Below are 25310 nucleotides of genomic sequence, written 5' to 3' on the forward strand. Positions count from 1 at the left end.
TGACATGAGATGATTAAGTCGTGGCCATGACTTCGTAAGGCGTGGGAACGAGATCGCGGCTTACCAAGGCGTGGCCATGCATTAGGAACTCGTTAAGGTTTTGGCCTAAAATGTATTTTTTAACACAGACTTATGGTGGAGAGGTACATACGAAATAGAGTGGAGAGAGTCGAAAGAGTATTTTTTTATTTACCACAATTGTACATCAGCATTACAAATATCAATCAGCCTTTTCTTTGAGTGCAGCTCCTTGTTTCGGCACTCATTGTCCATCTGTAACACTTACCATGACCTACTTTCTAGTTCTACAGTTACAGACTGTAGTCCATCTGTTTCTCTGCATACTTTATTAGTCCCCTTTATCCTGTTCTTCAAAGGTCAGGACCCACACAGGACCAGGTATTATTTGAGTGGTGGATCATTGTCAGCACTGCAGTAATGGTTTTGGCAGGTTAGTGTGTGTTGTGTAGGTACAAGTGGATCAGATGCAGCAGTGCTGCTGGGGTTTTTAAACACCTCAGAGTCGCTGCTGGACTGAGAATAGCCCACCAACCAAAAGTATCTATCCATCAGCATTCTGTGACCACTGATGAAGGAGTTGAGGATGACTAACACACACTGTGCAGCAACAGATGAGCTACTGTCTCTGACTTTACATCTACAAGGTGAACCAACAAAGTAGGTGTGTCTAATGGAGTGGACCGTGAGTGGACACAGCAGACTCCAGCAACACTGCTGTGTCTGATCCACTTTAACCAGCACAATACCTGCTCTGTAGGAACAAAGCCTGTAGAGAAACAGAGAGACTACAGACTTCTGTAATTGTAGAATTACAAAGTGCACCTATATGATGAGTGAAGCTGATAAAACAGACAATGAGTGTAGATATAAGATAGGTGTACTTAATGGAGTGGTTGGTCGGTGTAAACAATTCTTTTGTCAAAACAAACAAAAAAAAAACGCTTTTGTTGTTGTAGATGTCACAGCCTCAAGCTCAGATCGCCACAACTGAAAACCTCCCTGGGTGAGTTTCTCTATGATGCACTCTTTTACATCAATCCAGTCTGAATTATTTAGTTTTAATCTTAGTCATTGAATTAGACTGAGAAATCAGAGGAATTTCATTCCATTTCATTTCATTGTAGTAAATATAAAAATAAAAACATATCAGAATCAAAGATCATAAAAATACAGCCGAGTACGGACCGTTTAATAACAGTGGATGCACAAAACGAGTGAGCGCATAGAGGGGTGATGTAACGTTTTATTGCCGCAAGAGGGCACTCTAATACTTGCAACTCCGATAAAGTCGAATACAGAGGTGTGAAATAAATGCCTTTCTCTATTAAACGTCATACATGTTAAAGTATGGAGGTAATTATGTTGCAAAACCTGAGAACCTGTAGGACTTGATGTGAGAACTTGTGAAACAAATCTGTACTTGTATTTTTGATGTGAGAACTTGTAGAACTAAAATCTGAACTTGCATGTAAACATTTTTACTGGTATGTGATATTCTCACCACTGTGTTTTAAATTTGAAGTCACAGAGAAAAAGTCACATCTGTGGACGAATACCAAGTTAAAAACAAGTGTATTTATTTGTACACAGAGTCATTTTTTGGTCTACAACCGCAAATTCGAGCCCACAACCTCTTAAACACGACCGCACAACTTCAAATCTGCTCGCCTCGACTTTTACAACACTTCTCTCAGTAGATTGCTGTAAAACCGATTTGTGCACTTGTAGCTGCTTCATTGAGGGAGCAGAGCTTGGAAGGGGTGGCGCGATGGGGATGAGACGTTATTTATGACCAATCAAAGGAGCTTATTTTAGCGCAAAAAAAGAGAACAACTTCTGGACGCGGAGGAAAACAACCTCTCACCTGCAAACATGACAAGCGATATTTAGTAATCGGTATTAAATATGATCAAAATAGCCAATCGGTGTAGACTCAAACTCTAATGACGTTATGTAGCTAGCTAGCTAAGATACCTTAGTTCGCGTAGCTTACCAGCGACGCTAATCTTGCCCAAACACAGCTAAGAGGTTGGCCTGCCGCAGAAACTGTGAAGTGTAGCTAGCTAGCAAACACCGCTAGATAACTAGTTAACGTTTCCTTTGTGGTCACCAACTCTGTTCCTAGCTATTAACCTTCTTGCAGAGCTCAGTAAGTTAGTTAGCTAACCCACAGGTGGTGCAGATAAGTGTAGCAGTGTTCAGTTTTGCAGTCATGTTGGTTTAGTAGAAGCAGGTTACTAAGTTAGCTAGATTAGGTTTAGAAGGGAACTCTAGGAAGTTGGATCGCCAGGAAGAGAGTTGGTGACCACACTGCTGTGGCTTAACAGTAACAGTAGAAAGTAGCTAGCTAAATACATTTATATATGCTTGTTATAATGCAGAAGCAGTCCATATTAAGCCAGTTGTCATTTTGATTTGTGGGGAATTTACACATTCCCTAAAGCAGCACAGCTAAAGTTGAATTTATACAAACATATCTGTGGTTAAATTACCAAGACAGTGTCATGCGAACATACATGTTCTACCTAGTTTTTGTATATAATTTTTACAATAATAATTTTTCCAGTTAGAACAAATACAGTTCAACAAGAGATGCACAGGTAAGAATTTCACAGATATGAATTATGGTACGTGTGTAATTTTCCAGTCACAAATCTGAATTTACAAGTACTCTTACAAGACGAAGGAGCTGATAGTGGACATGAGGAAGGAGAGGAGACCTCATCGGCCACTTTTTCATCCGGGAGCTCGAGGTGGAGAGGGAGAGCAGCTTTAAATACCTGGGTGTCCACATCAGTGAGGACCTCACATGGTCACTGAACACCAAGCAGCTAGTCAGAAAGGCTCAACAGCGGCTGTACTTCCTGAGGAGGCTGAGGAAGTTTGGGATGTCTCCGGTGATCCTCAGCAACTTCTACAACTGCGTCATTGAGAGCCTCCTGACCAGCTGCATCACCGTGTGGTACGGCAGCTTTACCGTGATGGATCGTAAATGCCTACAGAGAGTGGTGAAGACTGCAGAGAAGATCACCAAATCTCCACTGCACTCTCTGCAGAACATTTACAACCATAGAGTCCAAAGGAAGGCTGCCTCCATCATTAAAGACCCCACCCACCCCCAGCACGGACTGTTCAAACCTCTGCCCTCAGGCCGGAGGTATATGAGCATGATGTGCAAGACCTCCAGACTAAAGAACTCCTTCTTCCCCACCACAATCAGAGTTCTGAATCAGAAATAACTATTCACACTTCGGTCTGCCAGACTTAGGTACAGACGTGTGATGTGTATCCCACTGGTAAATAACTCTTTCCTCAGGAATAACCTGCACCTACTGTCACTTTAACTGTAGCACATGTTTACAATTGCACTATTGCACTTTACTACTCATTTCTGCTGCAGACAATCATGTTCCTGGCAAGGCACAGCACTATCCGTCCATACCACTGTAATTTATACATTGCATTATTTCTTGATTAATATATATGCTTGTATATATTCTCCTTTGTATTTTTAATGTTATATCTGGCATTCTTAGCGAGGAGCAAAGTAAGCTTTTCACTGTATATAAGGAAACCTGTTTCCTCTGTACAAATGACAATAAACACTTTGAACTTGAACTCTTGATAAAGTAAAATCAACCCAGTTCAAATCTAGTATTAGTACTAACAAAAGGTCTTTCTTAAAAGTTGCTGAAAAAACATGACATGTCAACGACAGTAGCTACATTACTAAATATTTTATTTCCCTAAAGGTCTTTTCCAGCAATCTACAGTAATCGGACAAGAACTAAAAGAAAGGCACTTGAACCTCCAAGAGTGACCAAGTTCCTGCAACTGCAGTTCTGCTTGCAAGGATAAAATACAAACAAAAGTCCTAAAGATGAAACTCTGCTATTGCGAGTCGGTTTAGGCAGAAGAAGTATTAACATTTCTGATGATGCTGATCATTCTGAGGTTAGCAGTAAACTATTATTAACAGTAAACAGTATTTTTCCAAATGCAGTTTGTATTACACAAGTACGTTTGTCCCTTTCACACGATGTTTGTCTTTTTAATTAGTGTATCGACAAATTAACCTGATTTTCTTTAGTCAGTTAGCACTGTGTGCCACATTTTAAAAATACTATCAACAATTATGACTTCAATTATTTCTGTTCACTTCACACATTGTGCTGAACTAAATCTAATTAAGCAATACTAATTATGCTCTCTTTGTTATGAAACAGGCAAGTTAAGTACTCCATGATATCTACAGTATGCTCAGAGAAGCATATTGTGACACTTTGTGGCATATTTCATCACAAAAACTATAAATATTGTCATACTGCCCAACTCTGCATATTTTTTGTTTTATTCTTTAGATCACCAGAGTACTGCTTGAGGAATATCCCAAGCTGCAACATTTGCGTTGGTGGTTGGCTTCTCCACAAAGCAGCAGGTAAGATTGTGACGTTACATAGGGGAAAGAATAAATCACTGCACATTTGAAGTTTTTTGCATTTTGGTATTTAATGTCGTTATGTTGGAATGAAGACTGATCTTTCAGTATATAACAAATATTTATTTTCAAAAGGGGCAGTGGACAAAAAAAAATACTCCTATCCCAAGGTTCCCAGGGCTACACAGCAAAAAAACTGAAGTCCTCCTTAAACAACGGCAAGAACATCATCTACATTGTTCCCCTTCAAGAAAAAATTGGCATGACCCCATTGACATATGATGCCCTGGAATTCAAGAACATGCCAAAAAGTGTTTGCATGACTTGTGGTACATCAGTTCCTCTTCAGTTGCTGCCGTTTCACATTGAATCCTGTCAGCTAGATGATGTAAGTGACATAATACATTTTCCAAGCAAGCTCAGTTTCATACATAAGTTTTTTTTTTTTTTTTTTTTAAACTGTAGTACTTTTGTCTCTTCAGCTTGTTTGGACAGGTATGAACAAGTTAACTCTAATGTAGATAAAATCATGAGACCCAAATGAGCTTGGCAACAATCACATTTGAGTGCCATTGAGATCATTGTGTGCAGTCAATCAGATGCAGCTAATGCTGTGTCTTAGTGCAGTTCATGATTTAAGCAAGCGCTAGTAGTGCTTCTGCTTTTAATTACCATACTACTATAATAAGATCCCATTTCACATTCATCTGTAGTTATAACAGACATATCCTAAATTATATTTCTTTAAAATACGTTATTCTTCTGGTAATTCGTCACATAATTGCAGAGTGCAGCATTGGACTTCATAAAGAAAACTTCCTGTATCCTCTTTACGCTGCCACTCCTTTGAATTTTTATCATTTTAGTTCCTTGGTGTAGTCAGCATGACTTATATTGCAGCTACTTATGGGTGTCTTAGATGCAGTACACTCTTCCGTCTGTATCAGGATTCAGACCGTCAGCCATCTAAAATGTAGTAAGCCAATGTAGCTGCTATGGCATACAGAAACCCAGAACATCTTGCCCTTTTAATTCATTTGCTGTATTACACTTTGTTGCAAAAGGTGCTCATATGGCATACATTTGTGTGTATTGTTTTTCAAGGATTCAAGGATTCTGGATATGTTGCAGGAGAACAGCCAAGCCAAGAGACTGATGTTATTTGTATGGTAAGCAGATATTCACATTAGATATTCACAATAAATAAAACCACTGACAGTTTGTTACGGAATCAAGTAATAATCAGGCTAATTGTGAGTAAACTCCCAAGCAGGTCCCAAGAAATAATATTAACTTAGATCTTGGAGTACCCACTGCCCTGCACATTTTAGTGGTTGTGCTCCAACACACCCACTTAAAGTCATGAAGGGTTTGTTAAATGGGCTAATTAGTTGTATCAGGTATTAAGAGCCATTGAAGCACTGAAATGTGCAGGGTGAGGGGCCCTCCAGTTTCAGGGCTGGGAAACACTGGTTTTATACAAATCTTCTTTCGGCTGCTCCCTTTAGGGGTCGCCACAGTGAATCATCTGCCTCCATCTTGCCCTATCCACTGCCTCCTCTACTTTTACACCAACCATCCCCATGTCCACCTTCAGTACATCCATAAACCTTCTCTGAGGTCTACCTCTTCTCCTTCTACCCAGCAGCTCCATCTCCAACATTCTTTGCCCAATATATCCACTATTCCTCCTCAACACATGTCCAAACCATCTCAACCTGGCCTCTCTGGCTTTATCTCCAAACTGCTCCACCTTCACTGTTCCTCTGATCCGCTCATTTCTAATCTTGTCTATCCTTGTCACCCCAACGAAAATCTCAGCATCTTCATCTCCGCCACCTCCAGCTCAGCCTCCTGTCTTTTAGACAGAGCCACAGTCTCCAAACCATACATCATAGCAGGACGCACTACTGTCTTGTAAACCTGCCCTTTCACTCTGGCTGCTATCCTTCTGTCACACATCAGCCCTGACACCCGTCTCCACCCACTCCATCCTGCCTGCACCCTCTTCTTCACCTTTCTACACTGAGTCCTTTACTCCTTCTTTACTGTCCAGCCTCTCATACAGGGAACGAGTCTGACTTACTGCCGGCCATGCGAACCATACTCCTGCTTTGTTTGTACAGGGCCTGAATGGCTCGTAGCAAAGAGCCATGTACCCCGTACTCCCGAAGCACCTCCCACAGAATACCCCGGGGAACACAGTCGAATGCCTTCACGAAATCCACAAAGCACATGTGGACTGGTTGGGCAAACTCCCATGAACTCTCCAGAATCCTGGAGAGGGTAAAGAGTTGGTCCAGTGTTCCACGACCAGGGCGGAACCCGCACTGCTCCTCCTGAATCCGAGGTTCTACTATAAGCCGGACTCTCTTCTCCAGTACCCCATAGACCTTACCAGGGAGGCTGAGGAGTGTGATTCCCCTGTAGTTGGAACACACTCTCCGGTCCCCCTTTTTAAAAAGAGGCACCACCACCCCAGTCTGCCAATCCAGTGGCACTGCCCCCGATGTCCACGCAATGTTGAAAAGGCGTGTCAGCCAAGACAGCCCCACAACATCCAGAGCCTTGAGGAACTCGGGACGGATCTCATCCCCCCCTGGAGCCTTGCCACCAAGGAGCTTTTTAACTACCTTAATGACTTAATGACTTAGGCCTCAGTAATGGACGAGCCTATTCCCGTGTCTCCAGACTCTGCCTCCTCACTGGAGAAAAGTGTTGGTGGGATTGAGAAGGTCCTCAAAGTATTCCTTCCACCGCCCAATGACGTCTTCAGTCAAAGTCAGCAGCACACCATCTCCACTATATACAGTCCTATTGGCACACTGCTTTCCCCTTCTGAGTCGCCTGACGGTTTGCCAGAATCTTTTCGGAGCCGACTTAGTCACTTTCCAAGGCCTCACCGAACTCTTCCCACATCCAGGTTTTTGCCTTGGCAACGACTGAAACTGCAGATCGCTTGGCCTGTCGATACCTGCCAGCTGCCTCTGGTGTCCTACAGGCCAACTAATATTAGCAGGCCAAAATAATATGAACTATTATTTGTATACTGGTTTTATACAAATAATAGTTAATATCATTTTGTACTTTGCCCTAACCAGGATTCATGTCCAGTATGTGGAGAGCAGTTTGCTGCTGAGATAATGCCTTACCATGCATGTTCATATAGAGAAAAGTATTGTAAACATGCTAGTGGTATATCAACATGACAGATGAAATTTAAATAGATCATTTGTTCAAGCCATAAGAAAGTGCATTAAATGAGAGAGAACATACTGTATTTTGAATTGAAACTAAATATGTTTACTGCATATTTATATGTAGTAAACATATAAATCAATATGTTATATAGATTTTTATATAAAAGTGTGTGTGTGTGTGTGTGTGTGTGTGTCTATCCAGTATTCCTAAAAGATGTTCCTTTCAAAATTAGTTTTCTTTGTAGCTTTCCTCCAGTGAATTTCACAATGATGAACAGGAATGTCACTGAAGAAAGTACATCATTACCAGTGGTTACTGCATCTGAAAACAGTACTGTTGGCCTGTCCACTTTTGACACAGCAGAACATGAGTCAACAGAGCTGCAATGCCTGAAGATTGTTATTGGTAAATTTATTTGTTTATTTTTCGATAGAAATGTGTAACTTTTTGTCCCAGCATGGAAGAGGGCCGAAGTTCCACAAAGAGCAGCAGTGCTGTACAAGGTTTGCTGCATGAAAAAGAAACTGAACCACCACTGAAGTTCAGAATGGATATAAGAGAGGACGTGGAAGATCAGGAGGAAAGAATAATCAGCTTTTATAAGGTCCCTAAAATAGACTGGGCCAGACCACTCTATTGCAAACTGGAAGGTAAACTGAACTTTTAAATGATTTGTTCTTAAATTAGCTTTAAATTATATTACTTTCAAACTATATGATACATTTTTTAAATTTCTTTTAAAAAAGGTGATGTAGCCACTGGAGAGGGTATTAAACGCCATCTCTTCAGCCTTGTAATGCACAAATTGCGAAGTGGATTCATCACAGATTTTGGTTAGTCGTTCAAATAGTGTTCTTATAAAAGAGGTGCACTTTTCTGTGCAATAACTGCATGAATAAAATAAAAATATATACCATATGCTTGTCATTCTTCCTGCAGGAAATGGAACCAGCACTGTGATTTTTGAGGGACAAATTGATCACCTAGTCCCATCCACCTCTCAAGTTCATGTGCAGAATGATTTATTCTTGATGGCAGTAAGGATGATCAGCCACTCTTTCCTCCATGGTGGCCTCCTGCTTGCTGGTCTCAGCCCAGCAATTATCCATGTACTATTATATTGGTTCCCCACAGACCGCAACTATCCTGCTTGAAGATGTAGTAGACAATGACATACAAGAGACATTACAGCTTGTAGGTTTGGAGTGTAATGGGAAGTGCATATGCCATTTCAAGCACACTCAAGTTGTTTCATCTTTATGCATAATGTTATATACAGGCAACGGGCAGTCAGATGATGAGAAGAAAGATGAAAAGCTTAATGAGGACCAGAGGGGAGCTGTTAATCAGCTGGCATTATTTTGGGACCTTCCTTTACTGACAGCAACAAACCGTACCTTGCTCTTGCACAGTTTGTTTCATCATGCTGTAAGTTTAAAAGACCAATGCTTTTCTGTTGAGAGTTAGCCAGTTAAAACTGAGGCTGGTGAAGTTGGGTATCGCTATGCAGGCTCATAATGATACCTTAAAGGGAACCCTGACTGTAAAGACATGTCAAGATATGCCATATTGTGTATATGTCCAGTACTACTATGATAAAAATATACTTAAATATAGACAATTTCTATACTAGTAGGTTGCCATTTTTGTCAATAATGAACAAAACATTTATTTGGTTTATACATAATTTTAATAACGTTGAACTGAACAGCCTTAACAGTCAGGGTCCCCTTTAAACCATAGCACCACGAAGACTTGTATTTTTTCTTGTCAGACCTCTTCCTTTGTATTTGCCATTGTAGCTACCAGCAAGGGAATAGTGAAATATGAAATCTCTTATTTTTCTTGCACAGAAAATGTTTTGTATATATTCTACAAGCTATTGATCTCCTTAAGGCTATACAACAAAAATGCAGAACTGCCTTAAAGCAATGTTTTAACCTTTTCTCCTTATTAATTTCTTATTAATTGAATTACTAACAGTGAGTCCCTCAGACTGTCATGTAATGCAGGATTATTCACCTTCTTAACCACAAAGGCAGGTGTATTGTAACATTTTGTTTTTTGAGGTTGCATATGCTTTAATGAGCACACACAAAACTATACTTTTGTATTTTAAAGTAAACTTAACATAAAGAATCCCATTTGTAAGATGATTTGTAACTTTTAAAGTATTTTAGAAATATCTATTTTTAGTTGAATATTCTATCATGGTGGTATAGGATAGTATAGTATGTGCACCAAAAGGGGGAATTGATCTATTTCAATCTGCAAAAGACAGCAATGGGCATATGTAACAAAGGCCCATACCCATATAATATTTTTACTCCTTGTTTTTGAGTGTCACCTTGCCCCTTGGGAGTGAGTTGCAAGGAGTAATGTCTGTAATCTTCCCCTACACAATGGGCCAACCCTCAAAAAACACACCATTAATTAACAGCTGCTAGCCTTCTACGCTGTAGACTGGGGTTCAATCCCCACCTGGGCAAACACCCTACACTATACCAATAAGAGTCCTTGGGCAAGACTCCTAACACCACCTTGGCCTGCCTGTGTAAAATGATCAAATTGTAAGTCGCTCTGGATAAGAGCGTCAGCCAAATGCCGTAAATGTAAAAATGTAGTTCAGCCATGTTGCTGCTGGGCTTTAGTTACATTTAGGGCATCATATGCTTTCAAAGAGGGGGATGTGATAATTGCTCATCACCCACGTCTGACTCTTCGGTTATATGAAACCATTTGGATTATGCACCATTTAAGGCGGAACAGAAAATTTAGCTAGCTAGCTACCACGACTTCAGCTACTACTAGCAATTTTTTTAATGCTTGTTATAATACATAGGAACGGTGTTACAAATTACTTGCATTTGTGGGTTTCTTTGGTCACTTGCACAGCCATCCTGCCAGTGATGTGATTCACACTGCATTCAGAGAAATTTCTCAGAACACCGAGTGTGCTCCTGAAAAATCTGTTTGGAAGACCATGTATCTCTAAAAATTCACCCTACCACTCTAACAAAAAAAAAATAAATAAAAAAATAAATAAAAAATCAGGACATCCTATCCCTAGGCTTGAAGGCACAAAACGGACAGGTGGGGTGGCGTGTGAAATGAGGTCTAAATTCGTCAGAAAAAACACTAACATTTTTGTCTTTTTAAAGGGTTTTGGTTAATACAAATTAGTTTGTATGGTTCTTGCAAACCAGTTCTTAATTATGCATGCTGTAGAGCTTCAACTTTTATTTGTCTAAATTACAGTAACCGAAGACAAATTGAAGCAGCTGGTAAAATTCTGGGTGGGCTGGGAACTGCCCATGAAAGACATGCAAGTAGAAGTGGTGCAGGCAGCCCATCCATCATCATCCACCTGCTTTCGTATCCTGCGCTTACCTGGTCACTGATCATTTGAAAGGTTGTATTGCCTGCAATGACAGTGGGTTTGGACTGATACAATTATGTAGGGGAAGAAGCATCATGTGGTAAGGGGTTCTGTTTTTCACTTTAATCACTTACTCATGTATGTGTGTTATCTTGGGATAGAAAAGTTCCAACTGTTCCGAGTTCATTTTTGCACTGTTGCCCTTCCCCCAAATACTGCAATTATGAAATACACACTGTTTAAACATGCAACCTTTTATTTTACTTAGACTTTTTTGTTATGTCAATTCATGTTAAACATGTTGGGTCATTTGAAACCTTTTCATTGTCCAAATTTAAAATGTTTTAGATGTTTCCAGCCTTTTAAATGTTTTAGGAAAACTATTCAGCCATTTAATAGCTCTTTAGGCAGATTTAGTTGAGATTTAAAAAAAAAAACAAAAAAAAACAATTATTAATTGTAACCAATGTTTTGCATGTACTGCAGTGCTGCTAAATAAATACTGCCACCAAAACTTGTTGACTCTCTTGACTCTTGTTGACGTTCTACAGTAGACTTTAGTCCAGCAAATTCATCAGCTGTCAGTGGGCATTCAATTTTAGGGACCTGGATGCCAGAGTTGGAATCACTGGGCAGAAGTCCACTGCTTTCCCAGTCTATTTGTGGAATGTTCAGATTCTGTTAAATAAAATTTCAGCTTCAGTGACTGGAACAACAAATGTATACATAAATGTGGGAAAAGCTTTCAAGTTTAGTCATACTTACTTCATCACTCTCTTGAGAGTGATATTGTTGTCCCAGGTGCCACAGCTGATTAGGAGAGAGGTTGCCCAAATAGGATAATTATCCCAACCATCTCTGAAAATGTCAAGGTGGGCTTGCAGGCATGGAATGAAGTCATTATGGCAGTTGTGCAGGCTGCTGAACAGATCAAGATGACCCTCATCAGGCTCATGCAGGACGTTGTAGAAGTGGCTGGTCACTGCTGTGAACACATCACACCACTAGCGCTCAATTCTGATTACAAAAAATAAATAAATAAAAGAAGCCATCAGACACACTGGTTGTGTAGGAGTTGTAGATACTCATAAGGGTTTATTCATAATTACCTTTGATTGTGGACGCTTTTGCCTGCAATAAAGCTACTCCTTCCCGTTCCCCTAACGGACAACATAACACGAGCCACATCAATAGTCTCTGCTCCATGGTCGCCCCACACCCTGTTAAAACACAAATTTGGCAACAAAACACTGCATATGATTGAATGTGATTTTCTGGAGGGGGGTCACAAATCTTGGGTGCAAATACTAATGTGCCTTTTCACTGCAACTGAGCAGAAGCTTGTCATGACAAATGACATAACCCTACATCAGGGGGTTTCCAATCTTATCCACAAAAAGCCTATGTAGCTGCAGGTTTTTTAATTCAACAAAGCCGGAGAGAACATGAACAGCAGTTTAAAGACCGAAACGGATTAAATGGAATCAGGTGTTTTGAATGAAAAACTGCAGCCAGACTGGCCCTTTGTGGATAAGACTGGCACCCCTGTCCTACATAAATGGTTTACAAATGCTTATTCAAGTGGGCTATAAAGGTTGCATTTGTCAAACTGAGGCTTTATAGCCTTTGACAGATGCCTACTGGAATAAGCATTTATAAATATTCATGTAGGGTAATGTTGGTTTTCTTGACAAGGTTTTTTTTTGTTTTGTTTTTAATTTTATTTACCTCAGTGGAAGTCCAAACTTTTGAACTGCATCACTGAAGAAAGCCAGAGTTTTGAAGCCAAATTGTTATTTGACACACCAAGATACAGGGGTTGGACAATGAAACTGAAACACCTGGTTTTAGACCACAATAATTTATTAGTATGGTGTAGGGCCTCCTTTTGCGGCTAATGAAGCGTCAATTCGTCTTGGGAATGACATATACAAGCCCTGCACAGTGGTCAGAGGGATTTTAAGCCATTCTTCTTACAGGATAGGCCAGGTCACTACGTGATGCTGGTGGAGGAAAATGTTTCCTGACTCGCTCCTCCAAAACACCCAAAAGTGGCTCAATAATATTTAGATCTGGTGACTGTGCAGGCCATGGGAGATGTTCAACTTCACTTTCATGTTCATCAAACCAATCTTTCACCATTCTTGCTGTGTGTACTGGTGCATTGTCATCCTGATACACGGCACCGCCTTCAGGATACAATGTTTGAACCATTGGATGCACATGGTCCTCCAGAATGGTTCGGTAGTCCTTGGCAGTGACGCGCCCATCTAGCACAAGTATTGGGCCAAGGGAATGCCATGATATGGCAGCCCAAACCATCACTGATCCACCCCCATGCTTTACTCTGGGCATGCAACAGTCTGGGTGGTACACTTCTTTGGGGCTTCTCCACACCGTAACTCTCCCAGATGTGAGGAAAACAGTAAAGGTGGACGCCTCAGAGAACAATACATGTTTCACATTGTCCACAGCCCAAGATTTGTGCTCCTTGCACCATTGAAACCAACGTTTGGCATTGGCATGAGTGACCAAAGGTTTGGCTATAGCAGCCTGGCCGTGTATATTGACCCTGTGGAGCTCCCGCCGGGCAGTTTTGGTGGAAACAGGAGAGTTGAGGTGCACATTTAATGCAGCCATGGTTTTATGTTTTTTGGATACAATCCCGGTTAGCACCCGAATACCCCTTTCAGACAGCTTCCTCTTGCATCCACAGTTAATCCAGTTGGATGTGGTTCGTCCTTCTTGGTGGTATGCTGACATTACCCTGGATACCGTGGTTCTTGATACATCACAAAGACTTGCTGTCTTGGTCACAGATGCGCCAGCAAGACGTGCACCAACAATTGGTCCTCTTTTGAACTCTGGTATGTCACCCATAATGTTGTGTGCATTGCAATATTTTGAGCAAAACTGTGCTCTTACCCTTAATTGACCCTTCACACTCTGCTCTTACTGGTGCAATGTGCAATTAATAAAGATTGGCCACCAGGCTGGTCCAATTTAGCCATGAAACCTCCCACACTAAAATGACAGGTATTTCAGTTTCATTGTCCAACCCCTGTACATTATCTACATTAAGAATACAAATGAAGAAAATAAACAGATGTAAACAAAGGCATTCCTGACTTCAATCTTTGAATTAATTTTGTCTGATGATCAATATCCTCACTATGATACACAGCTATATGTATGGCTATCAACTAGGCCTATTATAGGACTACTTCAAATAATTACACTCACTGTGTGCTATGTAATATATTGTAACACATACATGTAATAAAAAATAATTATATTATTACTTTCCTAGAGAAGCCATCTATGCCTCCAAAGATCACCGTGTTGTACCTTGGTTAATGAATTATATGTTAAATTTACTACAGTTGCTGCCCAAGATAAATTCGAAGTATATATTACTACTTATTTTATATTCATTATACAAACCTTATTAACTTGTGATTTGTGTCGATGTGCATCAGTGACTTTGGGGCTGTCACAGAATATGTTCCTCTGATCACACAGCCCAACTCTGACATTCTGGAAATTATGCCAATGGTGTCTACTCGGTGCATTGAAGAATGTACTTTTTCCCACTACGCACAAAGTCCTTGTGCCCTCAGCAAACCCATCATCATTCTATATCCTGCATTTGAATTTTTGGCATGAATTGTTGATACTAGGGAGTCCAGTTCCTCATCAGTCAAGATGCTGAAGCCTGCCCACACAGATAACCCCCACTCTGCCATACGCCTGTGTACTGTAAATCTTGACAGACCCAACAGCCATTCATTCCCTTCTCATGCTCAATAGTGATGCAGGTCTCCTTGTTATTTAGATTGCATGCCATCTGGTGGACCTCTGCAAGTGCGTTATAAACACCTTGAGGAACATCTACTTGAGTTGAGACTGAACTAAGGAGTACCAGCTTCTGTGAACACACAAATTCTAAGTAATCTAACTACATCAAGAGGAATACGGTCAAGCCAACTCCGAAGTCGAGTATGGAGCCTTTCCAATAAATGGCCGAGGAACAGTTCCTAAAAGCAAAATAAAATAGGTTAATTAATACTAGCCCACATTATACAGATGTTTCCATACTACAGCAAAATACTTTAGTTTACTTAATGACTCCTAGGATATAGTGGACATACGAAACAAAGTACATATCAATTTCTTTTCTAGCTAACGCTAATTAACATTAAATTAACATTACATCCTATTCTAAATGTAAAAAGCTAGCCCCACCAACTTGTCACCAAAAATTCCAGAAACATAACTAGCTATACCAATCCTGGATGTTGGATCGAACTATCTAACTCTGAATGTGAAAACCATCATAGTGGGTTTTTACATTTAACTAATGTTATGAAAATGTTTCCATGTAAACGCATTAGCTAAAAAGCTTCGATAACTAGCTAGCGTGCAGTCATCATCTACTATTACCTCCATGGCAACACTATTTCGAAAATTAAGACATAGATTTATAATAATAATAATAATGTTTACATTAGCATTAACGTTACCAAAATTGGGAATAAATTTACCGTCTGAGCTCGTCGTTCCATAATCCAACAGCAGGGACGCTTTCTTAGTTAGTTAACTAATTGGCGTTGTGCAACGTGGGTTGCTTCGCCCGGCGGCGCCCATGAGTTGTTCTTTTTTTGCGCTAAAATAAGCTTATTTGATTGGTAATGAATAACGTCTCAACCCCATCGCGACATCCAGTGTTGCCAACTTAGCGACTTCTCAGACTCCTCTAGCGACTTTTTTTTAAGCGACTAGCGACAAATCTAGCGACTTTTTCTGGTGTTGTTGGAGACTGTTGGAGACTCTGAGGTGAACACACTCCTTCTTCAGTTACTGTCCTCAGCGAGCGGCGGGTCTCACAACTCTCACAGTCAGAGCAGACCCACACCGCTCCACGGCCACACTGCAAATGAACTGCGCATGCCTAAAGCCGCCGCTGACCTCGCCCCCTATTCACAGAACGGGATGTAAATATAAATTAAAAAAATATTTAAAAATTGAAAAAAAAAGACAGAAAAAAACTAAGTCTGTCAAAGAGTCTCTATTAAGGTCACTTTGCCATTCCCAAGCCCGGATAAAGGAGGAGGGTTGAGCGTAGAGTAGCAGTTCCACCCCACACAATAGTCATTTGATTAAATTTGATATGCTAACATTTAATAACACAGGACAAAATTGATTTCTGTAATTTACGTTAAAATGATTTATGTAGTGTGGGTCTAGACAAAGCATTAAAGTCATTAAGTTATTTTTAGAAGTGACGGCAAAAAAAAGAATCAACAGAAATTCATTTATTCAGTTAATTTGTAGTTCTAACACATTAAGGATGTTTTTTACTCACTTTCTTCTCTCCCACAACGTTATTCCTTTATTCTACGGCTTCAAATACACGCAAATAGACTATTATGCAAATTAGGCGATGGCGTCATTCAGCGACTTCTAGCGACTTTTAGGACAGCCAATAGCTACTTTCCTTACTGTGGCGTTGGCAACACTGGCGCCACCCCTTCCAAGCTCTGCTCCCTCAATGATGCAGCTACAAGTGCACAAATCGGTTTTACAGCAATCTACTGAGAGAAGTGTTGTAAAAGTCGAGGCGAGCAGATTTGAAGTTGTGCGGTCGTGTTTAAGAGGTTGTGGGCTCGAATTTGTGGTTGTAGACCAAAAAATGACTCTGTGTACAAATAAATACACTTGTTTTTAACTTGGTATTCGTCCACAGATGTGACTTTTTCTCTGTGACTTCAAATTTATATCACATACCAGAATATCACATACCAGTGAAAATGTTTACGTGCAAATTCAGATTTCAGTTCTACAAGTTCTCACATCAAGTCCCACAGGTTCTCAAGTTTTGCAACATAGATACCTCCATATTAAAGCATGTATACATGATTTTATCACTCAAAAAGTCTGCCCAACTACTGGTTTAACGACGGATAAATAAGTGACGGAATTTGTGAGGGCATGCAGCGTCTATGTGTGTGAGTGTACAGCGTGAGGAGGAAAAGTGCGTGCGAAGGCGGGACAAGTGGCGCGTTTGCTTCTACACTTTTAGCGCCTTTCTGTCAGTGTTTGCGCGCCATGTATCTACAACCAGCGCTGTCCCGAGGCGGGAAAACTTCACACCACCACTGCACCCCACACACGTTCAACGGACACATACCAAACTCAAACAGTCAGTATTAAACAGGGGAGGTCCTCGATTCATTTTAAAGGACAGGATCCCAGTGTATGGAATGATATGGAACCACCAATAGACTTTGTAGTTCAGCTTCTACGCCTTATTACAATATACGCATGTAATTATGAAATGATGGAAGCCACTGATGATCAGAGTGATGTATGCCAGAGCTGACCTCGCTTTACCGTTTGTGATAATGTTGTGGTAGAGACACTCCCCTCAGTGTGTCTGACTGTGCCACCAGACTGTGCTACGTGATACTCGAGCCAATCAGAATGCGCCTCTTTTTAAAGAGCTATTAAGAAGCAGTAAAGCCTCCTCCAGCCTGCCTCACTCTCTCACACCGTGCACCATGACATTTTGGATGCCGTAGCCTGAAGGTGGATTCTAATCTTTGCTCTTTTCACATGAGAATGGAGTGATTGCGAGTGCAGCATCCGAGTGCACTTGTTGTTCTGCCTCGTTATCTGCTAACGGACTGAGACGCAGCTCCAGCTCCACTGCATTTACTCTATCACCAAGGTAAGAAAATGCGTCTTTACAGTAGCTTTACCTTACTTTGATCATGCAGCCTTATCTAAAAAGGGATCTAACGTTTTATAAGGTAGTATGGTAACTAGTTTCTAGTTTCTGAACGATAAAGCAATGTTTTTTTTGTTTAATTTTCCCACTAAAGTTGTGATTTAATCATCTTATTTAGTATACGCTGTTACCTTTTGCATATTCAGAGAGAATAAAGTAGTTCCAGTGTTTTTAAACTCTGTCCCCGTATTCACCACAAAATGTGTAGGTCTCTGTTTGCTTTTTCTTTTTCTGAGTAGGGTCAATTCAGGTATTAGAATATCCAATAATGTGCTAGGAAATATGGGCCATCTTCAGTTTTTCAAAATCATTCCTATATTCAGTTTCCCATTAAAATGTCTTTTGGTAATGTAATTAATTTACAGTATTTCATTTTGCTAAGAAAAAATACAGTAGGAAGCATCATCTGAATATCAAATAAACAGGAGTTTTTAAAGATATAATTTACAACCTGATTGCCTCTTATACCTCAGTCCACCCTAATGTATGTGTCTCTTTTTGGTATCTCAAGACCTTATATGTTGTACATACTTAGCAGGTGTTTATTTTCTCTTTGTAACTTGTCTGTAATTTCCACACATCTTCTAGATATCCACTGTAAAATCCCTTAGAGGTGTTTAGACGTGTTTCTGTCCAAGATGCCAGTACTAACAAGGCCTGAGATTGCCAACAAATTTAAGGAGAAATGGATGCTGCTTCATCCAGAGGACTGTGAAAACGCCAGTGGTTCTGTGAGTTTGGACGACAGCCTCACCAGCCTTCACTGGCTTCAGAACTTCTCCATCCTCAGTGCCAATCCAGAAAGGTCTCCAAGCTTTGGATGCCACCCGCAGCACTTCCCTCAGCCCAAGAACCCTTCGGGGAGCTCTGACTCACCCTCCAGCCCCCCTGCTGGGGACACAGCAGCCATGGGCATGGCTCAGCCCCCAGGAAATCCCATGCCAGCCTGTAGCACTTACAGCCATCCACAGGTTGGACTCTATGGCCACAGTGAGGAAATTGACTACAAAACGAACCCTCATGTCAAACCCCCTTATTCATATGCCACGTTAATCTTCATGGCCATGCAGGCCAGCAAGAAGACTAAAATCACCCTGTCTGCCATCTACAGCTGGATCACTGAGAACTTCTGCTACTACAGACACGCTGAGCCAAGCTGGCAGGTAAATGGTGTATTTATGTTTTGAAATATTACCTCATAGCTCAGAAATGTTAACTTTAGAAGCCATAATGTGTTTTTAACTGCATGTACATTAACAAAGATTAAGTCATTTTAAAATGTTTCAGTTGGTCTATTCATCATAAAATGTTCACACAATGTAATGGGCAGTTGCTGTTTTTCAAATAGGTTAAATAAGTAATAAGCTAGCACTTATTATTACTTATTATACATGTAATGCAAAGAAATAGTTAAGGCTTGTTTTAATCTGAATGTAAAGAAAAAAAAGTTTGATTCTGTGTTGAGTTCTCAGAAAATTTTGCTTTAGCCAAGCATCTTTTACGTCAATAATTTATGCAGATTGAAAGATTTAGGTGAGCAGTCTTATGGCAGGGAAATTGCAAAAGCTATGATCTGTAGAGCCAATTGCATTTCATACTGTATGTGGTCAAAGAAAACCAATTACCATGAGTTAGCATAAAGATGCACAAAACTGAACACCTTTGTCTATAATGTTCTGCTTCTCAGTATGAATAAATGAAATGTGTTTAGATAGGTTAGAGCCCTTGCAGATGTGCTGTTGCTGGAAACTGAACCCACGATACCCAAAGGGACCACAGTGTGTTATGGGGCCTACCTCTTTAATGAGGGACCCTTAGGGGACGTCACTCACAGCCCAGCACAGCTGATCATAAGAAACATGCATTACTGCATTACAAGAGAGCCTCATTAGGAGCATATGCTCTCCTGTACACACATCATTCCCTTCCCCCACCTTCATCAACCCCCCCACCAACTCCCTGACACACATACACTGTATGCCAATGAAAGAGGACACCTCAACCTGCTGCACAATGGGATCTTCCTGAGGACCCACGTATGAAGTTAGGGGTAATTGCAAATGCAGAGCATTTTTGAAAGTGCATTTTGTCAAAATGTACATACTGAGTTTAGGAATTATTAAAAGTTTTGCTGTTTGCAGTGGACTAGATGTTTTTTGGTGAAGCACAACTGATCGCTCTTTGGCGTTTTTTGATTGAGTACATTTATTTGTATTGAAGTGCTGAAATGTATTTTAAGAAAAAATGTCTTAAATGTCTTATTTTGAGAAATTATCCGAAAAGCAAGGGTATATATTAATGGACAAATGTCAAGCAGTGAATCACCAGTAAATTATTTTGAGAAAATAATCTTAAACTAATGGCATATATTAACTAACAAATCCAATTGTCTCAATCTTTTCCAGAATTCAATTCGCCACAACCTGTCGCTGAACAAGTGTTTCATGAAGGTGCCCAGGCAGAAGGATGAGCCAGGAAAGGGAGGCTTCTGGCAGATTGACCCTCAGTACGCAGACATGTTTGTAAATGGGGTCTTCAAACGAAGGCGGATGCCTGCCACAAATTTCAACACCCAGAGACAGAGCAGATTGCTATCCTCTTGTTCTTCTTATAGCCCTCAACGCAACCAACAAACAGCGATGGTCCACTACCAAGAGCCTGTAGCAGGAAGCAAACGCAAGCAGGTGTTTCCCAAGCATGGGGGCAAGTTGTCGAGGGTGTCCCAGTCGCCACTGCTGGCCAGTGAGATCAAAAGCTCAGACGTTCTCCGGGGGGACTTTGACCTGGCTTCTGTCTTCGATGATGTCCTTAGTGGGAACGGCAGCACCTTTGAGGACTTGGATATCAACACTGCTCTGAGCTCTCTGGGCTGTGAAATGGAGGTGTCCTCCCAGAACCAGCATATACCTAGCCTGCCCAAATGGTACAGCAATGAGGATGAACAGGCTTGTGCTTACTTGGAGATGAACAGCGGATTGGGATGCAGCATGGAGGACTTTCAGCAGCAGCAGCATCAGCAGCACATACAGACCCATCCACAATATTATGAAGGAATGGCACTGTTTTCAGATATTCCTCAGCAGCAGCAGCACCCCTGGGAGATTAAAGAGGAAGTCCAAGCCATCCCACTGTCTCTGGACCAGGGTTATGGTCTCTGTGAAGGATTCTTCTCCGAGATGCCTCTATGGGAGAGGGCAGAGTCATTTCCATGAACATTCATACTCTTTCCTCATTCACTGCTGGTCTAAGGATCTATTGACTTTTGTTTTGCTACATTAGCATAATGAAATGGTTCATAATATGGAAAATGGTATATAATTCTTCTTTTTACTTCTTTTGCATTTTTTTGTTCCCTGAGAAATCTATGCTGAACATTAATGATTATCCTTGTTCCTTTTTTTTTCATGGTTGGAGGATTTAATTTTCAAGATGCACATTGCTATTGTGGAACATATCTAAGTAGTGGCAAATCGATTTTTGTGTAGGTTAATCAAGCAAAATCTATATAGTTTTAGTTCACTTGACATTTTAGACAAAGTTATAATATGAATATATAATCATTTTTAAAAATCTTAACAAAATCAGCTATCACAAGAAAAATGGGATGCAACGAGCCAAAGTGCTTTGCAGAAATATTTTCAGAGAAACCCAGCACAAGCACTTTGAGTCACTGTTTAAGTTTGGTTACTCTATTTCAGCCTTATAATTTATTTGATACAATGTGAGAAATGTGAGGCTTCTTTCTTTCTTTCTTTTTTACACAAGCTGTTTAAATGCCATTGTTCTGTTTTTATTTTCTGATTAGTTGTGAAAGGCAATACCATAAACATGGCAAGGACTGTTTTAGAAGTGTATTTGTATTGACTTTTTTTGAAGAATGGATTCTAACATGCAACTTAAATCAAACTATATTCTGTACTTGAATAAAAAGATCAATCATCTGAAAGTTGTGATTTAGTTGTGGTTGTACTTCAGAAGATCCTAAACCTTTCTAACCCAAGAACTCTGTGAAGTAATAAGAGATCAGGGCATTCATTCATCAAGTTTCTCTGGCCTAAACTGTCCAAACCTGTTCAAAAAACATATAGTGCAATAATGCTAATTTTGCTATCCAGTATGGGATATTCCTTGTCCTCGTTAATATAGTGGACAGTATCTCCACCTGTTACACTGAAGACCGGAGTTCGATTCCCTGAGGGGTAGAATGCTGGCTTTCAGGGCAGTCATGGGCTGGAGGTTATGGAACCAGCCCTGTGACTGGAAAGTCACCAGTTTGATCCCCTCAGCTGACAGTCCATGACTGAAGTGCCCTTGAGCAAGGCACCTAACCCCCAATTGCTCCCTGGGTGCCATGAATAGGGCTGTGAATGTATGTGGGTATTTGACTGCATGGATGGGTTAAATGCAGAGGTCTAATTATACAGTGTGAAAACACAGTTGGCTGATGGTTCTGAATTCAATTTGTAGTAGCATATTAGCACATTTTTTGGTCATTGTAGATTAAACACAGGCAGCTGACGGTTGTACAAGACATGTTCCATGTTTTCTTTGAAGCTTGTAACAAATGTCAACAAAAAATGTACCTTGTATGTTGTAGTTTTGCAGTGAAGTCTTTTTAGTAAAGAGCCCAGCATAGAACTGCTGCTGCTGTTTTCCATTTCTAACATCTGACTGAAACACATTTGTCAGGCTACCACTCATACCTAGTGATGTATCTAGGACTTCCAGATGGACTAAAGTGACATTTTTTCTCCTTACATTGGTTACTTTAAATTCCACTGTCACTTTCTAATTATGCTGATAATTGATCTGATTTTAAGGCCTTCAGTCCAGCTTATGAAGGCCTATCCAATGGGAGAGTATATTTCACTTTCTACCCAAATATCAAAGAGAAAGTAATTCTGATTGGATCATGTGCCATTTGTTTCCAACCAGACCTTAACAATGAAATAAGGCTCTTAGTATATTATCTGCTGAGTTTAAATACAACAAACATGAAGATCCTACATCCAGATTGCCCCACATCCCCATATCTTCACTAACCAAGCATCTTTTAAAAGTTTTAGATAATTAGCTGTCAGTGCGGATGAGAGCCTACTGAAGTTCTCTGGTGCATAAACTCAAACATCGTTGACACAGTTTTCAATGTTCATAAAAGTGACACAATAGATTTTGATCATAGACGCAGAGGTCATATTTCAGTCATGGTTCCTTGTTCATAATCTGTTTTTGTGATTTACCATCAGAAAATCTGTTTGCTTATCGACAAGGAAAATACAAAGACTTTGGGGCAAGTCTGAACTGGCCCAGCTTCCCTGAATTACATTCGGTTTCACTGAACAAATAACTGTAACTGGATTTGCGTTTTCCCCCAGACCTCTCCTACTTGTGAACTTCACCCTTTATATGAGCGTCAAATGTGTTGCAGAAAGTGAGAAGAATTCAACTGGGCAAGCTTAGGCAATGATTACATTTCCAGTACTCACATTCATTAACAGTAGCTCAAACATCAAAGCAAAGAAATGCAGAAAATGTTTGTAAGCTTGCGAATTAGGCATTGCTTTTGACAATCAGTTATGTTGATGGTCTAGAAACAGGCAGAAAGAAAATGAATAGAAAGAATGTTTTATTTGTTTGTTATTTTGTGTTTGCCTTTCAATCTCTCCCCTACCTCCCACATCGGAAAAATCCTGAGACCCTGAATATGTGTGAAATTCCACTGCATTTGGGGAAGAAAAATAATACTTTTCACACTTAAAATCTCTTTTTAATGAAAAAGAAAAAAGCAAAGCTAAGGATTATTCAATCACATTGGCTCTGCCTCCTTCTGCTGGAGGTCACGTTGCAGGGACCCCTCTGAATCTCCGGGATAATTCGCATTCCTAGAACATCAGGGAGAATGTTAACATGGGATGCTGATTCCAAACTCTGTTGAGCTGAGCTAAACAATGCCATGGTCAACATGAGAAGCATTTGTTCCACATCCATATGGCATGTTCATCTCTTTTCGACGAGCCCTCTCTGTGGGCTTTGTGGGCAAAGCAGGGGTGTGAGCAAATCTATGTTGAAGTATGATGTGCAAGCCCTTGGCCTCTGTGGAGGTGACAGGGCCAAAATGAGTTAGAGCCCTGGTGATGGTGTGGGTGGGTAAGCAGGAGTAGTCTCCGGGGAGGCTTTTTTGTTGTTGTTTTTTTGTTGAAGGAGGGGTGGGATAACTCCTTGGCAGAGCAGATAACATTATCTCTGCAGCGGCAGCGACTCAGGGCTGTATTTACACAGGTCACAGTGGCCACTCAGGCACAGCATGCGGACCTGTCAGCAGGAACAAGGGCTGCTGTCACGGCAGGTCCACAAACACGTTGCTTTATGTCCCCTCGGGCACTGCTGGCAGTCACTGATTACAGGTGTTATGTGGGAATGCCAGCCAAATCTCACACAGAGAGACAGCTTTCTCTGCTGCAATACTTCGCAAAAACACTGCACTTGGCATCCACTTTACAATTAGTAAGGCGGAATTCAGCATAAAACCATCTTACCTCAGTCTTGGATCTATATCGTGGTTAAATCATACTGTAACCATATTGTATCATCCAATATTTTTGGGTCAAACACAACTTTAACCTCACCCACTAACAAGCAAATGCAATGGCACCAGGGGGCCAAGAGGGGCCACACCCACACTTATAGAATCATTGGCCCTGCCAGTGCCCACTGGCAAGTTGCATATACATAATATGCTTCTATCTGGTATATTACATTAAGTACTAGGACTGTCAACAAATATTTGAAATTTGATTATGTAACAAAACTGTAAAACAGACTTTTGATTGTAAAAATTAATATTTGGTTGTGAAATGCAGTATTACCTCGACTGTCTTCTTCGCAAGTTCCTGGGCCACTGCACTGACTACACTGCATGAAGAACAGGAGTCACACAATGTCACTTTTATGTTTTAAAATGAATTGTGGATCCAGTTAAAAAGATTGAATAATTCAATAACCTGTAACTATATGGTTATGGCAAAGAGAGTGATTTGCTCTCTGAGCATTCTAAAAAACCCCATTTGGAAATACTTTGGAGCAAGACTTAAAGGTCAGGAGACGGCAAAATTGTGGAACCTTGAGATAAAGTTGTATGCAAGCTATGTAAGCTACAGTTAGCCTACCATTCCAGCACTAGCAGCCTGAGGGCACATTTTAAAAATGTGCACCCAAATGCATCCAATTCAGTTCCACTTCAAATTCACATTCCCCCTGAAAAAATCATGGTTGCAGGTGTATGCATACATGCAGCACTGAAACAATGTGAAGCAAAATGCATGAAAGTCTTATACTTCTACTTTAAAATCAAATTGGCAGCAAATTTCTTCAACTTTTTTACTTTATGCAGTTTCGGTATTGTTTAATGCTGATTTCTTCTCAGTGAGTCTGGGCCCTCTTATGCACATAATGTGCAAAAATTGATATTTGATTAGGAACCA

At 40.5% G+C, this 25310-nt stretch overlaps 2 protein-coding genes and 1 long non-coding RNA gene across 5 annotated transcripts; 2 read left to right on the top strand and 1 right to left on the bottom strand.

Moving 5' to 3' along the window:
- The first annotated feature begins 830 nt into the window (after window positions 1–830).
- On the top strand, window positions 831–10206 carry LOC108431952. Of its 2 annotated transcripts, XM_037544039.1 has the most exons (9): window positions 831–1024; window positions 3774–3975; window positions 4383–4459; window positions 4595–4847; window positions 5564–5628; window positions 8117–8310; window positions 8407–8493; window positions 8600–8854; window positions 8940–10206. In XM_037544039.1, exons 4-8 carry the CDS (start codon window positions 4722–4724, stop codon window positions 8812–8814), a joined length of 687 nt encoding a protein of 228 aa, XP_037399936.1. In that variant the 5' UTR covers window positions 831–1024; window positions 3774–3975; window positions 4383–4459; window positions 4595–4721; the 3' UTR covers window positions 8815–8854; window positions 8940–10206. The 2 variants fall into 2 exon arrangements, with proteins under 2 accessions (XP_037399936.1, XP_037399935.1); XM_037544038.1 differs by lacking the exon at window positions 3774–3975 and having other exon boundaries at window positions 8600–10206.
- Window positions 10207–11511: 1305 nt separating this feature from the next.
- LOC108431953 lies at window positions 11512–15942 on the bottom strand. Of its 2 annotated transcripts, none has more exons than XR_005131308.1 (5): window positions 15584–15942; window positions 14484–15076; window positions 12149–12259; window positions 11805–12024; window positions 11512–11717 (listed from the first exon to the last, which is right to left on the bottom strand). It is a non-coding gene; the product is annotated as an uncharacterized LOC108431953 (long non-coding RNA). The 2 variants fall into 2 exon arrangements; XR_001858186.2 differs by having other exon boundaries at window positions 11805–12056.
- A 1646-nt stretch (window positions 15943–17588) lies between these two features.
- foxj1b (forkhead box J1b) lies at window positions 17589–21775 on the top strand. Its single transcript, XM_017705451.2, has 3 exons — window positions 17589–17769; window positions 18418–18992; window positions 20235–21775. Exons 2-3 carry the CDS (start codon window positions 18468–18470, stop codon window positions 21039–21041), a joined length of 1332 nt encoding a protein of 443 aa, XP_017560940.1. The 5' UTR covers window positions 17589–17769; window positions 18418–18467; the 3' UTR covers window positions 21042–21775.
- The last annotated feature ends 3535 nt before the right edge of the window (window positions 21776–25310 follow it).

This window comes from Pygocentrus nattereri, chromosome 13, assembly GCF_015220715.1.
Source record: "Pygocentrus nattereri isolate fPygNat1 chromosome 13, fPygNat1.pri, whole genome shotgun sequence".
Lineage (NCBI taxonomy): Eukaryota > Metazoa > Chordata > Actinopteri > Characiformes > Serrasalmidae > Pygocentrus > Pygocentrus nattereri.